The sequence below is a fragment of the Hylaeus anthracinus genome, unplaced genomic scaffold (assembly GCF_026225885.1).
Source record: "Hylaeus anthracinus isolate JK02 unplaced genomic scaffold, UHH_iyHylAnth1.0_haploid 3, whole genome shotgun sequence".
NCBI lineage: Eukaryota > Metazoa > Arthropoda > Insecta > Hymenoptera > Colletidae > Hylaeus > Hylaeus anthracinus.
The window spans coordinates 839,690-857,027 of record NW_026535284.1 but is presented as its reverse complement, the minus strand read 5'-3'; the positions used below and the strand labels follow the sequence as shown (position 1 = coordinate 857,027).

At 35.9% G+C, this 17,338-nt stretch overlaps 3 protein-coding genes across 4 annotated transcripts; 1 reads left to right on the top strand and 2 right to left on the bottom strand.

Annotated features, from left to right (window-relative positions):
- Window positions 1-850: 850 nt before the first annotated feature.
- Window positions 851-5,532, bottom strand: LOC128894221 (NF-X1-type zinc finger protein NFXL1). Its single transcript, XM_054155823.1, has 6 exons — window positions 5,188-5,532; window positions 5,072-5,129; window positions 4,512-4,810; window positions 4,317-4,429; window positions 2,546-4,226; window positions 851-1,563 (listed from the first exon to the last, which is right to left on the bottom strand). Exons 3-6 carry the CDS (start codon window positions 4,773-4,775, stop codon window positions 1,135-1,137), a joined length of 2,487 nt encoding a protein of 828 aa, XP_054011798.1. The 5' UTR covers window positions 4,776-4,810; window positions 5,072-5,129; window positions 5,188-5,532; the 3' UTR covers window positions 851-1,134.
- LOC128894274 (phosphatidylinositol N-acetylglucosaminyltransferase subunit C) lies at window positions 5,098-7,280 on the top strand. Of its 2 annotated transcripts, none has more exons than XM_054155929.1 (3): window positions 5,098-5,179; window positions 5,452-5,532; window positions 5,619-7,280. In XM_054155929.1, exon 3 carries the CDS (start codon window positions 6,013-6,015, stop codon window positions 6,832-6,834), a length of 822 nt encoding a protein of 273 aa, XP_054011904.1. In that variant the 5' UTR covers window positions 5,098-5,179; window positions 5,452-5,532; window positions 5,619-6,012; the 3' UTR covers window positions 6,835-7,280. The 2 variants fall into 2 exon arrangements, with proteins under 2 accessions (XP_054011904.1, XP_054011905.1); XM_054155930.1 differs by having other exon boundaries at window positions 5,607-7,280.
- LOC128894202 (nuclear pore complex protein Nup205) lies at window positions 6,950-15,579 on the bottom strand. Its single transcript, XM_054155779.1, has 7 exons — window positions 15,400-15,579; window positions 15,032-15,195; window positions 14,251-14,670; window positions 13,790-14,081; window positions 12,993-13,712; window positions 8,969-12,907; window positions 6,950-7,545 (listed from the first exon to the last, which is right to left on the bottom strand). The coding sequence occupies exons 1-7, from the start codon at window positions 15,407-15,409 to the stop codon at window positions 7,355-7,357; spliced, it is 5,736 nt and encodes a 1,911-aa protein (XP_054011754.1). The 5' UTR covers window positions 15,410-15,579; the 3' UTR covers window positions 6,950-7,354.
- Between the last annotated feature and the right edge of the window lie 1,759 nt (window positions 15,580-17,338).

The following is a 17,338-nucleotide window of genomic DNA, read 5'->3' as shown; positions in this document are numbered from 1 at the left end:
AACTTGACTTTATTACATGTAGCCAGGGCCGGTTCAATATTGGCGCCCCTGCAGAGGCTTAAAATTTTTAAGAAAAGAAGACAAGGTAATAATATCAAACGATGAATCTGTAGCTAATTTGTAAAGATTGTTAAACTACAATACAGGGTGTCCCAAAAATGTTGTAACACCTTGAAAGGGGTGGTTCGGGAGGTGATTTGAAACAACCTTTTCCTTAGCGAAAATGTTGTCCGAGGCTTCGTTGAGGAGATATTAACGGAAAACACTGACCAATCAGAGCGCGCATATACCGTTGGAGCGGCCATGGTAGCGAAGGCTACGTACTAGGCGGCCGCGTCCAATGTCCTTCGATATGCGACGACTCATTTGTTCGCGTACGAGCGCGACCGTTTAGCACATAGCCTTCGCTACCGTGACCGCTCCATCAGTATCCGTGCGCTCTGATTGATCAGTGTTTTCCGTTAATATCTCCTCAACGAAGCCTCGGAGAACATTTTCGCTAAGGAAAATCATTTGTTTCAAATCACCCCCCGAACTACTCCTTTCAAGGTGTTACAACATTTTTGGGACACTCTGTATATGTAGATGATATAATAATACAAGGTGTCCCAAAAATGTTGTAACACCTTGAACTCCATGGCCTGATTTTGCAATTTCGGCCTTAAAACTTTATGAATAATAAAAGTACGGTTTTTTTTCTTATAGAAGAAATTTGTTTACATATACTTTTTCCAACACCCTGTATATTTCTTTTTCTATATATAAGGGAAAGAGAGTAAGTCCAAAAAGTTTAAAAATCACTTTTCGAAAACTTTCGCTAATCACTAAATAAGTAACAAAGATTTCTACGTCGTATTCCATAAAATGTATTTGTACATTCGTTTAATGTTAAAATTCTTTGGGCTGTATCTTATTTTCATGGCATAAATTCCATAAAATAATAACGATACATTTTCGTAAAACTTTGAGCAAAGATTACAAAGATATATAAATGTATGTTTGGTATTTCACTATACTGAATATGCTAGATCGAAACGGAACGAACTTTAAAATTAAACGATCAAACTTGACTAAAAAATATAGTTTTTTTTTAAAGCAATATTATGCTTATTAGGCTCAATTTCGGTACACTGCTCACGATTTCTGAACACTTGCATAAAATATTCCTATGCCAATTATACATATTAAAATTGCAGAAATCCAATATTTCCAATAATTACTACTTGTTTCTCTTTGCGATTGTTTCTTATCAAATTTCTCCTTTCCTTTGCGACGCGGTTTGAATTTCCGTTCAAATTTCTCAATTTCCTCTTGATTGCGTATCTCTTCAGCTTGGCGTTTTCGTTCCAATAAAATAGCTTCCGCTTGGCTTCGCTCGTTTTTCAACTTCTTGCAAACATCGTCGCATTGTATACGAATCTGCTGCTTTTGCACCGTCGAACAGACGAAGTCTTTTTTTATCCGTTTACATGAACAGAATAATTTCACTTTCTTGTTGCACTCGTTCTCGTTTTTACACTGACCCGGGTGACAGTCTTGCACACACCGATGTCCGCAAGGATACTGCAACAAAAATCAATTACCCAGTAAGAGGAAGTACAGTTAACATATTTAATGCTTGACTTATAAAATACTCCAACGTCTCTCCAACGTTGCAGCTAGCTTCTTCAGAACACACTAATATATTAGTGGAAACCTACTTCAGACCTAAACTTACCATAATACAGTCTAACATGGACCTAATTCGGCATATTGGCCCAGGTTAGATCTGCACTGATAGCAGAGCTGTAAAGTAATGATTATTTTGGAATTTATTACAATTTGGAACAATTACTTTGGAATTAGAAAGTAATTGTTGATTACTTTTTTTAGTAATTATGCAATACCTTATTTTTAATTACTGAGTAATTCAATTACTTTTTAATAATTACTTACAACTGCCCAGATAGTAATTAAAAGGCGTCTGCAAATCTAAAGTAGTTAAATATACCTAAAAGTAATTAAAACTACTTTTTTATTACTTTTAAGTAACTGCAGTTACATGGACAGTAATTGTTAAAAGTAATGATTACTGACTTCTAATTACTTTTTGGCAGCAAAAGTAATTCAAAGTAATTACAAATAATTGGAAGACAGTAATCATTACTTTTAAGAATTACTGTCCATGTCACTGCAATTACTTGAAAGTAATTAAAAAAGTAATTATAATTACTTTTTAATTACTTTCTGGGCCGTTATAAGTAATTATTAAGTAATGCATGGGATTACTGGTAGTAATTAAGTAATTAGAAATACCATTACATGCGATAGAGTAATTGTAATGACAATTATTGAATTACTTGGTCAAGTAATCGTTTTGTAATTGTAATTAAGAATTTACAGCTTTGACTGATAGTGTGCCATTTGAGCTCTGAAAAAGCTATCTGCAATGTTGACGAAACGTCGGAGTATCTTATCCAAAGGACATGGCCTACAGCCAGAAGTCAAATACAATTAACGTTGAATAAATGTACGGATATAATAGTTATCTAAAAACTTCAATTACATTTTTAGGACACTGATTTCCACACTTGAGCAATTCGTTGCGTTGTTCTATAGTGGCGGATGTTAATTCGGCGCATCTTCGATACAGAGTACCTATCCCGCAATGACATGAAATTTTCACTAGTTGTTTGCAAGCACCACATGGCGCCGGATGACATGGTTTTGGGCAGAAATGCGTGCAACCTTGCGGCCGCGAGGATATACATGGTTTTTCACATTCCATGCACGGAGTACTGATCTTGCCATCCCCCGAAGATGATAATCTATGACAAACCAATTCGCAAGTATGATTCGTGCAGGGTAGCGTCCTTCCACAAAGTCTTCCACAAGAGGTAGGTCTAGCCATGTAACAAGGCCACGGACGCGTCTCGTGACCGCCCAAACATTCAACCGACACCGAAACTTCGCACGGTGGACACGGCAGTGTTTTCAGCTGCATGATTTCTTTTTGTATCTCCCATGGCCCTGTGGGCTGCGTTTTTTTATCGTTTTTGTTTACTTGCACCCAGACTTTCGTGTGGCAAATAGCAACGCAAGAATGACCGCATCGTTTGTATACTAAATTGCAGACTTTTCTACAGGGTGGACACGGTCCTTGATGGCATTTATGAGTTTCCCTTTTGGGATGATGACAAATAGGGGGTACTTTGCACGGTTTATTACACGGCGGTGGTTTCACTCTTTTCGTGAAACCGCATGGTACCGTTATTTTGTTGTATCCGCACCTGCACTGGATGACGTCGGTACGTTCGCATGGGTAACAAGGACCGTTGTGACAAGGAGAGGAACATTTATGTTTACGGCAGTTTAAAGTATTTTCGCATATTTTCTCGCATATGTTGGACGTACTCTTGGTTAGGCAGTCGCAACACTTCCTGTTGCACAAGTGTCTTCCACAGAGACGTACTTGAGTGCACTTCTTATTGCAATGAAACTCTTTGCCGCAGGCAACTTCTTTCCGATAGCTACCGCATCGACAAGATTTAGTAACCACTTCCAAACACTGTCCACACTTGTCCGTGTGGCATCTCATGTTACAAAAGTGCGAACCGCAGTCTAACAATTTGCCACACGTATCACCGCACGTGGGTACCTTTTCTTGCCTGCAAGAAACAGCGTAACGCTTTTTTCCACACGGACACGTTCTGTTCTTTTCTAAAGGGCAAACTTTGCAGTCACCAGGTAAATGGCATGTACTTTGGCAAACATGAACGTTACAAGACAGAGGTCTACGGCACGGTTTGTCGCAAGTCCATATGCTTTCAGAACATTGCCTTATTTCTGTGTTACTCTTGCAATGACACTCGAGCAATAATGTCTCTGAACAGGGAGGGCAATCTCCCGAATGACACACTTGCTTACAATTGTGAGAGCATGATTCGTATCTTTTGTTACATGCAGTACTACAACTCCAGTTTTTGGCATTGCATCGCCGCACCTGAGGTACTTGTTTGCCACAGAAACATGTGACCGACACTGTTTTTGCACATGGCGGACATGGTCCAGGATGGCAAAGTAAAACACATTTATGGCCACATTTCGGTTGCAATGGTTTGCCACACGTATCGCCGCAAGAATGTGGTATATTCCATGGTTGAAACGAGGGGTCTGTGACTTTTTTACAGAAACATTTGTAGGTGCGAGGAATTTCATCTTGATCATACTCGGTACGACATTTTGGACTGGAATTAATTTTTCAATACAGCAAACGATGTAGCAGTTAAATTGTATGAAATGTATAAATTGTATCTTTTAGTTAACTTGTTGCTTACCATGCCCAAATTGGTGCAATACCTTTCTGACGTTTAACATTTAGACTGTCTTGTATCCAGTGCAGAATACAAGATAAATGTAGAAAAGCAAAACACTTGTTACAATTCCAGATCTGAAATATTTATATTCATTATTTAAAGTACATTGTAAACATAATTTCAAATGAAACTTTTAATCGATGTTATTTTTCATACCGCATCTGCCTTTTTCACTGTTGAAATACATATCAAACAGACAGCACTGCTAGATTGAAAAGTGTTAATTAAATACGATAAAATTTTTTCCGCATCTTCCTCCTTTCCTTGATAGGCAGATAATACTTTGCCAACCACATTTTCTATATTGTTTTCGTTCGTGTCATTTTCATCTTCGCTGGATGATTCTAAATAAGCATTTGCTTCTAAATGTTTCTTAATCGATATTTTATTTTGCACTTGAGCTCGTCTAAATTTCTGCATCTTTCTATACAACTTTCCAATGCTAATTCTTAGGTCTGCAATAATAACATATAATTATAAAGAGTACGATATACAATTTAAGACTACAATGAAATAGTTTTACGAATTGTGGAATACTTTTATGAGAACTATTCCAGAATACACCTTTCATTGTTGATGTTAAAATAGCTCTTATATATAAAAAAAGTATATTTTTGTTCAAAAATTCAGAATATTATATATAAATAAGTTTATTAAATAAAAATAGCTTGCACGTAATAAATATTAGAAAGAATATAATTTCATAATTTATTTACCTGATTATATCTGTGTATACAGAAACAAATAATACATAATGTATATCGTGCATCTGTCCTGTGTAATTGATAATTTCAAAAAAAGTGAAGTACTGCGTTTGGAATATAGTACGTACATTTCAATTATTCAAAATTTCTGCCATATTTTTGTCACGCACTTCTTTTTTACCGAGTTAAGTTACGATGGAAGCAACAGATATGGCTGCGCTTTTATTGGTTATGTGAGAAATTTAAAAGGATGATAATAGTAAACCAACTGTTAATAGTGCTATGATAGTGAATCATTCGCATTGTGAATTGAATTTCATTAGTTAATCGGATCGAGTCAAAGAAAATTCCCTCATAAGAATACATATAGTAATTTAATGAATTTGATATAGAACTTTCCAGCAGTGTCTCCCAATTTGATTCAATGATGTTTACTCAAGATCATGATTTTTTACGAATAGAATGAATATAAGGTAGTATCAATCTCAATGTTCAATAGTTAGAAGATTATAATTAAGTGTGATTTAAAGTCGATTAAAATTTTTAGTTCCTTTTTCAGTGTATTGTATGACAGACTCTGGTCGATTAAAACGAGATGATAAATGCTGAGAAATACACAATACATATCACTATTGTGGGAGGATTAGCTACTGTTTAGTTAAAACATCCATAACATTGAAACTTAATGCTAGATATTTGCATGGAAGAAGAATGTTTGACGCAGCAACAATATGAAATTCATACAAATATCTAAATTTTCTGGAAGATAGGTAAAACGATATCCTGTTATAAATATTTATGTGTATATTTTACAATTCTTTGTACACTATTTACAGTTAGGGAGATTGTATTTAATTAACAGAAAATTGTATATTCTATATTTATCAAATTTTTGGCATACAATTAGAGAAACACTGTTCAAATTTTGTGGAACTTTAAGCGTAATACACGCCATGACATCAGAAACACAATGGCAAAAAAATTTGTATGAAAATTATAGCTTACCAGACAATTATACGGATAGCTCATTCTTGGAACAGTTACGTAAGAATATAAAACCAAATAATGTAACATTATCAGAAGCAATAACATTTGGAGCCAGCATATGCATTCAATTGAGCATTGTGATTCTTTTTGTTATTATATTTATCTGGTTAAACAAAGAATGGACCAGTCCTAATGTCATCTTTGTATCGGGCGTAATCTTAACAATATTTGGTTATCTCGTATATTGTGTAACGGAACAAACTACTGTGAAAAAAATGTCAAAAGATTTTAGAACTGCATTAATTTTTCTCACGTTTGGTTATATTTTATCCCCTGTTTTGAAAACTTTAACCGAAACAATTAGTACCGACACAATTTATGCCATGACGATATTAATGTTTTTAACTCATTTAATATTTAGCAAATACGGTTCTCTACAGATTTCTTTGTCAGATTCCTTATCTATAACATCTTCAATCTTTGGGTCATTGATGTTAGCATCCAGATTAGCATCCCCGTCGCATGCTTTTTCTCTTCTCACAGTTGCCGTACAATGTTTCGTTTTATTACCGTTTTTAATGTATAAATTAAGTAAGAAAATACTTATTTCAATTTTTTTAACACTCGATACTTTATATTTCCTTTTGTTTATTTCGCAAACGATTTCATACGTTTTTATTTTATCTATAGTATTTTTACATTTTATTTGTCCTTATTGGTATGTACGATGTCAAACATACAAGGATAATATTTATGGTCCATGGGATGAAGCTGTCATCACTTCTTAAAAATATTTAAAAATAATAACGATAATGATGTCACATTAAGCTATTTTGTTATGTCACATTTATAAATAAACTTTAAATATGCTGTATACGTTAATTTAAAGAGAGAAGAGTAGTATAAGTATTTTAGTATTTAATTTATTAATTATAGATACCACAATTAACATAGTAACGGAATATAACTATGACAGATTATTTTTAATATATTATTGCGTTCAGCAAAATATTACAAAATGGTATATATATATATACGTATATCAACAAAATTATTATAAGCATTCAATTCTGATTTGTAAACATTAATCGATAAAAAGTATGTATGACCTAAATTCTTTTCCAACCAAATTATCTTGTACATATCCAGGACTGAATAATTGTAAATTGTATTACATAATTGTACGCTTTGATCAGTTCTGGTTAATTTTTATAATAAATACTGTTTGCGTAATTTTCGTAAATCGATTGTACATACACACAGACGTGTAAAAAAATATGTTCTTATATAGCCATTCGAACAATAGTCTTATACCGTAAATTGTTGTAGTCTTTTAATTTTTCTTACAAGGACTTCGATAAAGCTATGATCCACTGTTGCGTATTCACTGTGTATATCTAGTAATTGTGTAATAAAACTATCTGTGAATGTTGCTACGAGACCTTGTTTTAATTCCATTTTCGTCTCCGAAGATATTTTCCATGTCACTTCATCTATGCCTGTCAAGGATATTAAAAATGAAATGAAATAACAAGTAACTCTGATATACTATTTGAAATTAAGCAAGATAATAATATGTATTGCTTGTTATATTTTAACCGTTTGACTGCTACGCGGCGCAAAAGCGCTGCGTTCATTTGTCTCATTTTGCGCTGCGAGTTTCAGTATGTCTTTGACATCAAGTCAAAATATGTCCCGCAGTTTTCGTGCGTTCTTGCAAGAATTGCTTAGCAGTCAAACGGTTAAAAAAGAATAAAAAAAGTAATAATATATACATAGTATTAATGAGCACAATTTGTTGTTGGATAAACACAAAATTATTTTTGTCTGGAATTCTTAAGTCATGTAATAAAAGACTCGTATACACTTTTCATCATAATAATGATAGTATTCCTTATTATGTAATTGGATTGAATTATACTAACTGATTGCATATAATTTATCTCTCTACATAATCTGGAATATTTGGAGAATTAAGTTTTACGTGCAATTCAATTGTTTTTAGTATTGGATTATATTGTAAAAGTGAGTAATTTTAATATGTAGGGTGGAGCAGTCAACCTACTATGGAGTGATAATGCCCAAAATATCGCCAACACAAAAAAACTTTTCAAATAAATGGTACAGGATTTTAAAGTGCCCATCAAACGAAGTTATTTGTACTTTTTGGTTTGATCAGGTGCTGAGGCCATGTCAAGATTACAGCTATTTTTTTAAGAAGAACTATAGAATTTTTTTGCACATTATGAATACTGACATCAAGATGAGCTCATTAACCTACGATACAAAGTCATTTGCTATAATATAAAGCCTTAAATTGGAGTTTATAGTGAGTAGATTGGACACAGTCTGCTAGTTCATCTTCTTTCCTCCTTTCCTTCTTCTATCCTTCGACCGAATGACCGAATGACAGGTTGCACCAAATCTACTAACTACAAAGACCAATTTAAAGTTTCATATTACAATAAGTCACTTTGTATCATAAATCAATGAACTTATTTCAATGTCAGCATTCATAATGTGGAAAAAAATCCCATAATTCCATTAAAAGAAATAGGTGTAACTTTGACATAGCCTCAACATTTGTACAAAACCAAAAATTAGTAAGTTTGTTTAATGGGCCCCTTAAAATTTTGTAACTTTTACCTGAAAATTTCTTTTGTATCTGCAATAATTTGGGCATTATTGCTTTGTAACGGGTTAACTGCTGCACCATATATGTATCAAATATTACGTATCCTTTTTGAAATATCGTTTTGCTAATAAACTACTAAACTTTAAACAATTACAAGCAATTTGTTTATACCTGAGATGAGACATTAAAACCAGAAAAATTAAATTAAAATTGACCGAGAACAAGCTAAGAAAACAATTATAGTACAATGTGTTAACTACATAGAAAAATAAACAAAGTGATATTACCTTGCATTTGATTATGCCGCTGTGTATCCTGCGGTATGTAGAAGTCGCAATGACTCCACAGAATGTACAAAGCATGTTCTATTATAAACGAACTATATTTTATATTTTGGCGTTTCTCTTTTACCCAGCGATTCAATCGCTGTTCGACTATCACCCGTTTCTTCTGTACAGTAAGTTCGGCTTCTTCCTCGGATAGATATTGCTTTAACTCTGTTGTGTTCATTTCCCCTATAATAGCTACCTTCTTTATAAGAGTATCAATATGTGGTAGCTCTGTGTGCAATAATTTCGTTACGGATACAAGTTGCTCGACGATTGTCCCTAAATGTAATCCACCAGTTGAATCTTTCATCCTGTCTTCCCTTCCATCTAATTTTGGAGTAAAATGAGGCTCAAACAGCACGTTCCACATCATTTGATCCATTCTGCTGTGCTGCATTTGATTACGCGTGTACAACATGACATTTGCAACAATCTGAACTGAAGAAATGTGCTGTTGGTTCGCATCCGTCTGTTCGTGACTCAAGCGAATCGGAGCTGGTTGCAATTGAAATTTACACAATAAAGAGAGCATTAGTTTCTGTAACCGGTAGAGATGAGCACGAAGCTCCCTCATTCCGCTAGGGTCATCCAATTTCCGATCATCGTAGTCTGATTTCGCCAATTCTTCGTCCACTAACTTGTACATGTCGATATTTGCAGATCTGGATATTACACCCGTGAGACATGCAACCTCTTTTAAGAATAGAGTGTTCGCCTTTGGAAATGCATTTCGTAGCACCATCTCGATGGTATCTCTATGACTTTGTAGAAATCCACAAATTTGTATGGCGCATGATTGATTCTCCGTTCCCAGAGTGGTCAGCAGTGCATCGCAGAGATACAAAGTTGGCAAGAAAATTTGCTGATAGCGTTGACCAATGGAAGGTACGAAAGAGTAGTCACCACCTTCGAAGCCTATGTGAACGTCGGGATGGTGATCGAAAACGACCATGCTCGACAAACACGACAAGATCTTATTTTCTAAAAGGCTCTCGGCACCTAGCCTCGTCGAAGCTATTCTACAAAACGTTGCCATTTTCGCCTCGTACAAGTACAGTGGTCTCAACGTCCGTGGCTCCGGTTGTAACATACTACGTAACATATTGTCAGATTCTGAAAGACTGTCTATCATGTGTTTCAAATAGCCCCTGCTGGCTAAGTAGATTACCCACGCATTGTCGTAGTCCAATTCCAAAATTTTATCCAAGCAGGACAACGCCAACATTTTACAGACGTCGTGGCCGCCGGAGCAATTGTGGCACAAAATGTTCATCAACTTATTCCCGAAGCTGTTTATAACTTGTATCGTCGCGTACCGATGAGAACGTTCTTGAACGGGCATGATCCTGTTCACTGTACTATTTAACTGACTAACGTACATGAAATCTACAAAGTTTGCGCTTTCTGACTTCTCCAAACCAACTACGCAGAGGAAATTTAACAAAGCTGCATATAAATGCGTAATTACTTTTTGAGAGGAAGCGCCTGCGTTTAGAATCCACTGCAAAATGTGGCTCAGGATAATTTTCATCATCGTTGTATTCGAAGGAGAGGATGGAAACGATTCTGTGTCGGTTTGGGTAATGAAACTGTTTCGCAGGTTCACTAGCAACATCAGCACCGTACCGGATACTAAAGTTTTGATTTCATTCAAAGCTTCGCAGGATGTCATTTTCTGCAGCAGGTCGTGAGACAAATTCAACAGTAAATTCTGTTTCTGTGGCGTAGGAAGCAGTTGTTTGGTAGCTACGGAGAAGAATATCTCTGTTGTTTGACACCAGCCTTCTACGAATTTAACCATGGCGTAGGACAACAATTTCGTTTGATTCCTTTTCAAGGCATGCATCAGAATTTTCTGTACTTCTTGCTGCATGAGATTACGCTGAGTCGCAGTCGCGCTGTTCTGTGTAACGGATAGTTCCTCGGTGATGAGGGAATGTAATTTTCTGATATCTATAAGCCGAGGACCACCTATCAAAGTAACTGGAACGCTACAACGGCCCAAAACCATCTCAACTTGTGATGGATCGAAAAAGTCCAAAGACAATGGTGGGTCCACTTGGAGTTGAAATTCAACATAATGCAAAAGATCCATCAGAAGTTTCTGTAAGGGCACAGTCTGACCTTGTTCTTGGTCAAATTTTCCCATCAGTCGTTCAACGAGGGAACTCTGAAACTTTCTACTGATAACGTGCAATTCGATCGCAGCTATCTTCAACAACCAGGACATACAGCCGAGCTCTGTTGCCGTGTTCGGTCCTTCAAACGGCAATTTTAGAAGGTGTCTCTGTACAAAGTCTTGATTGGCGCTGGTTCGTAAGAATCTCAATACAGGAACCGATGTTTTGTTATTCGCAGCCAACGTATGAAGAAAGCAGTAGCAAGCTTCCGTTATCTTGTCACGTCCGCGTTCGAGAGACTGTTCCAGAATCCCTAATATAGAGTGTAAGCACGTCCGTGGAAATCCAAAGATACCAGGTTGTTGTAGTATAGTCTTTTTAATGTCTTTGGTGATTTTGAATCCTAGGAGATAGTGAGAAAGATTCGGCGTAGGTCGTGTGATGCTCTGCATCATCAAGAGCAAAATTCGTTCCTTACAATTGCCGGTGTACTGCTTCTCAGTCAACTCGGTGTCCTCGTCGATGGTAATATCCATGTCTAAGCACTCCACGAAACCGTGTCTAATATTCGTGGCTAAAGTAGGAGTAGCCGTGAACGTAGAAAGCAATTCAGAGTCTGCTCCCGGCTCATTCGTCACTTCGTGAATTACACCAACGGCATGGAACGCGTGTTGCGGTAACCAGGAACTGTAGGACACGTATTTGGCAACGTTTATCATGTAATCAGGCCTCTTCGTTTGAGGATCTACCTCCAACAGTAATCTGGACAATCCGGTTAAAATTTTGTGTATCGACTTCGCAGATGCCAGTTGCGACATATAATTGTGTTGCGTCTTCAATTCCCTTTCTAATATTTCTAAACAATAAAGGGTAGCGTTTTCTAGATTCTTTTTACCAGGAAAAGGTTCGTATGTGTCGAAGTTGAAGCAACCCTTGTCGAGAATGTATAATATAACATGGAGGAGCTCCGACTTGGAATGTAATTGAGTCATTAAATGATAACCAGGAGCAGAATTAACCAACGTGGTTTCTCCACTTTGGAGCTCCATCTTGCACCCAGTGAAATCTTCCACGGAAGGCTCGTATTGTTTCATAAGCTTTGAGAATATTTTTAAACATGCTTCTGCGACTTCCCACTTCTCAGCTGGATTCTTATAAGACCGCGTATGGAACTTCAGAAAAACAGTATTGATAATAAAATGCAAATATGGATCGAAGCCGGGAATGCGCTGACCCATTCCCAATAATCGTGGAATAGGAAAATCTGTAAGTACGTCTAAAAGTTCCAACACTGCTCGCGTCAGCGGATATTCATCCTTTTTAGATTCGATCTCCTCTAATTCGGTTTGAACACCTCTTGGTTGATAGCTACTTGTGGTTGGTTTAGTTGAGATTATCTGGGCAGCTTCTAAACTTTGCCATACGGTCGACGAACTTTCAGGGGATCTTGCTAACGCAGCAAGGGTTCGTACTAAAACAGCTTTTAAGGGAATCGGTATCCCACAGCTTACTAAACCGATTAAGGACGGCAACACTTTCCATCCTGGATGATCGCATATTGCTATTCTCGACATTTCGTCGTTTTTTGCTATTACTTGGACCACCAAAAACACCGCCTTCAATCCTTTCACTTCGTCCGGTGTAATACCTTTCGGATGACCTCTTTGACGGTAAACAGTGTCTTGGCTAGGGGGTAATTCTTTTCGGAGGTTCATGTAATATCGAGTTAAAGAACCGAAGAAGTGATCCCAAGAAATAGTTGTCGATCCCGAAGTTCCTATAAGCGAAATTCCTCGACGGTAAGTTTTGTATTGCAAGTGATGTTCGAGGTAAGGTAAATGATATGATAGAAATACAGTTACCATTTGGTTTCAAAAAGTTGAATGCCTGTCTCGCTGCTTGCGGAGAAGAAGCAAGAGACGCTATCATTTTCAGATACGGTACGAACAGTCCAGCTGGTAATATTTCATCGTCGAGACGTACGAATTTGAATAGAGCAACTTGCCTGGATGGCAAACGATTAGTAAAGGCAGGAGCGGTTACGTGCGCGGAATCGGAATGGTAACACCAATAATCCATGACTAAATCAAGTTTTAGAGGATCCTCTTTATACAGTTCCGCTATCGTTAACATTAAATATTTGAAGTGATTATCTAAATTCAAAGGAGGCTCGAGTCCCTCTTGCTGATACGCTTGTATTAAACGCATGGATTCGTCCGCACGACTCCGTAGATTTTTAAGTTTTAGCGGCATCAGTAATATGAAGTCGGAGATAAGAGAATGAAAGTAACGAATATAAAATTCTTCGCAATATATGCTTTTGTTTTTAAATAATACTTCGGCCATAAAGTGGAAGCATTTATTTGACAAAGCTGCGTCCAACAGTCTTCCGTCATCGTTGGTTTTGTTCGTGGATTGCGCGTTAATTGCAGCTTTAATTGCTGGCAAAGCAACTGCATAGGCAAACTGTATAAGTCCATGCAATCCAGCGCTCTCCCAATTGATATTAGTCGATATTAATTTCTGATATAGTTCTTCGTGCGCATCAGCTTGCGCAATCAATGGCATAGAATTTATCAACTCTAAAACAGATGTTAGATGGTGCAGTAAATCACAAGTGAAACATTAATTTGGAAATCAGTTGAAATATATGTCACACCTTCGCCGTTCTCGCGAGTGTGTAATGAATTAAAATTAATTGCATTCAAAACGCTCATTATAAGAGCGAGAGTGACTTTATCTGGCCCTTCCTTGCACGCTTCAGGTTCTATTCGTTTCGTTTGTAATACAGATAATAAATGAAATAAGACTGTATTTGGTAACGAAGATTGAGCTGACCACAAATATAAAATATCCGCCAAATCCTGTCTAGAATCATTGAAAAGTTTCATAACCATGTAACGATGTTTTGGTCCACCTAGTGCCCGATTTTTTTCTAGTAATTCCTGTTCCTGTTAAAAATCAAATATTAGTTTGAAATTAGGAAAGCAACAACCTTGATTTAAAAAATTCGAACAAATATAATTTCTGTTTGTTGTTTGAGTTATCAAGGATTTACAAATAGAAATAAATAATAATTCTATCGATGCAGGCTTTCAACTGAAAGAGGTCTGACTGTACCTTAGCAGGATCCATTTGTTCCAATAAAGATAAAATTCTATCTAATAAATCATCTTCTTGCAATTTATTTGTATATTCTGTGATGTGTCTTATTAGAGCAATAGGAGCATCAATTTTCCAACTATGCCCCATTCTAGCTTGTACAAGCATTCTTAAAGTTGACGTAAGTGCTTTCTTTCCATCATAATATAATAAGATGGCTGTTAATCCCAAAGGTAAACCAGGATGATGTGGCATTTGCAACTGAGCCGTGCAGAGAAGATCCAAAGCCATGAATTCGTTAAGATTATACATATCTGATATAATGAGAGTTTTGTCAACTAGTTCTTTCGATAATAACAGTTGACATCCCAAACCAGGAGGCGTAATACCATCAGTTACTCCTTTTTTTATCTCTTCTCGACTGTTTGCATTTGCAGGCTATAATAAAATATATCTTAAAACATATAACATAGACATTCATGATTGAATATGAATTGCTTAATTGACCATCCAGCATTTGCATCAATAAGTTGAATGTATTTACTTGTCTATATTACAGAATACCGAATAATCCATGAGCGACCGATTCTTTAGAACTTATTCGTGTTAATTGAAAAATAACTCAAACTATTTATAATAATGCTTAATCCAGAATTGTTCTATATCATTGACAATATTATTTATGTTAGATAGCTACGATATTTATGAATTGTTCTGTAATCAATGATATAGATAAACCAGCATTTGTAGAATATTTCACTTTTTGCCATAGATGTGTTAATATCGTATAATCACTTACAGGATTTTTTAAAAGCGTAAGAAAATTTTGTTTATGGCTTCGTAATGCTTCTGTGAATTCATGATATTGAAAATCATGAGTGGTTGGAGAAGATGTAATATACCGTTCTACGAGACTCTGTAATTCCTTGTACGGAGTCCACATGTCCTCCGTTGTTGTCTTTTCTAAAGTACACAAACAAAAAATTCGTACAATAATATTTCTCGCACGATACACTGTTACTTTAACAATACTTTCATTGACAGGTTTTTGATACTGTAATTACTAATGTAAGTACAATTTTTATGCCTTACAATCTTTTGCACATTAAAGGTTATATTTTTCAAGGAACATTACAGATGTACGTATTCGTAGACATTGCGAATTACCTTCAGACATGATTTTATGATAAATAAAACGTTATGAAAACACAAAACTACCAGGTCGAAATGTTATACTTAAATATAATGGTAAGAAAGAAATCTCGTGCAACATAATACAAATACCGGTCCTCTGGCGGGAACAACGAATTTATTGATAGTCATAGACTATTGGAATACACGACATTGCAGCCCACATGTAAATGCATTTTCTATTGCATATCCATTTTATTTAAAAATATTATACCAGAGGGCGCGGAATATCTGTGGTAGCACTGCCAAATAGTTCCTTTTTATCGCGCACGTATGCGCAAGAGACAAACTGACGCCACCAACGGAAAGTAGGTGAACTACTAGATAGTTTTTCCCGTTTTTCAGCCACAATAATGAAAAAAACATATAATAATTACGCATTTCGTAATCAGGGGAAGTAAATCTATCGTCTCGTCAAGCGTTGTTTAGAAAAAATTGAAAAAACAAATTTTTTTGCCTTTGAACGTATTTTTAGCACGTTTTAAAAGCGAAATTGCAAAATGTGTAACTATCCCCCGCAAGGGAATTTTATAAGGAACAATTTAAAAAAAAAATCAGCCGGAAAGGACGTTTCCTCGCTTCATAAAATTACATTGGTGTTGTCGTTATGAAATCGAGAAGACTGATGCGCTTGCACAATAGATGAGTTTCACGCTCTCCACCACAGCACACCACTGCGCTGGTGTCGTCTCTCCCTCTGCTGGTGTGCCGATAATCTAAAAATGCCTTTCAGCATGGTTCAGTACCGTACTAAGAGTATGAAGCGCCCGAACTTATATATTTTACTTTTGCATATGTATATATATTCAATATTATATTGTTAAGAAACGTCATGTATATGTTAAGGTTGTTTATATTGCATTGCAATTAATTGATACAGAATAGTCTGTTACGATAATTTCAAAGAACTAAATAATAAAAAAATGATATGATATTTATGATATGGTACGAAAATAATTAAGTACTAATTGTTATTTGTGGAATGTAATGATAGTATGCAATGTAAAAAATATTGTATAATAAAAAAGGTAAAACGTTTATGAACATTATTTTTGAGTATATGTAATTACGTAGTACGCATGTAGTACTGCAAAACCATTTTGGCTATTTTCAGAATGGGTGTTTGTTTTCGATGTACAATAAAAGCATCTAGCAAGGTTCGTTGAATACATTGGTAGAGTATTAGGTTGTAACGTTGCTTGACCACGGGTACGAATCCCGATTGATGTATTTTTTTTTAATTTCAATTATCTATCAGAAATATACTTTTTGGATATCATGTACTATATACTGCATATTATATATTACCTTACGCATATTTTAAGGTTAAAATTAATTTTTTAACGTAACATATCATGCCGGAATACCTACTTGCTGTAGGTGAGTAAGTCTTTACAACGATTTTTATGTTTGGTCGTAAGTTTATTTCGTTTTATCGTGACAGTCACATGAAGGAAGGTTTGAAAGTTTGAAAATGGATAGTGATTCTGTGCGTGCAAATTGTTTTGAAGAAATAGTCATCGATAGCACAGAATCCAAGCGTAAAGAGGACAGAATGTGTGTAATGTTTTCTCTTTCTCTGGCGTGTGTATTCTCCGGAATACTACTGTTAGTTGTCATGTACGTTCCATTCGTTCGATTTTACTAGTGCTAAAATGAGAAAGCATGTTATCTTCTATCATTCTTCAAAGTATAACACTCGTGCTCGAGCGATCACTTTATACTTTATACTTTGCCGCTACACCGAACCCCCTGTTTTGTCTACGGGTTCCTCCTCGTCACGTTCGAGAACGGTCAAGCCGAATACCATACCTGTTTCGAAATAAGCGACTTTCCGGTCCCGATCGAGTTACTTATTTCGAGACATTGCTGTACTTGTTTCTATTTGTATAATGAATTTCAATATATTTATCTC

Bases quoted from the DNA above. Each gene is read 5' to 3' on its own strand.
- LOC128894221 (XM_054155823.1), bottom strand. From the start codon at position 4,775: ATGCAGAAATTTAGACGAGCTCAAGTGCAAAATAAAATATCGATTAAG. The intron at 4,430-4,511 runs GTATGAAAAATA...TAAATATTTCAG, and splicing joins CAGTGAAAAAGGCAGATGCG to ATCTGGAATTGTAACAAGTG. The intron at 4,227-4,316 runs GTAAGCAACAAG...AATTAATTCCAG, and splicing joins ATTGCACCAATTTGGGCATG to TCCAAAATGTCGTACCGAGT.
- LOC128894274 (XM_054155929.1), top strand. From the start codon at position 6,013: ATGACATCAGAAACACAATGGCAAAAAAATTTGTATGAAAATTATAGC.
- LOC128894202 (XM_054155779.1), bottom strand. The intron at 14,671-15,031 runs GTAAGTGATTAT...ATTTTATTATAG, and splicing joins TTACGCTTTTAAAAAATCCT to CCTGCAAATGCAAACAGTCG. The intron at 7,546-8,968 runs GTAATATCACTT...TATCCTTGACAG, and splicing joins GCGGCATAATCAAATGCAAG to GCATAGATGAAGTGACATGG.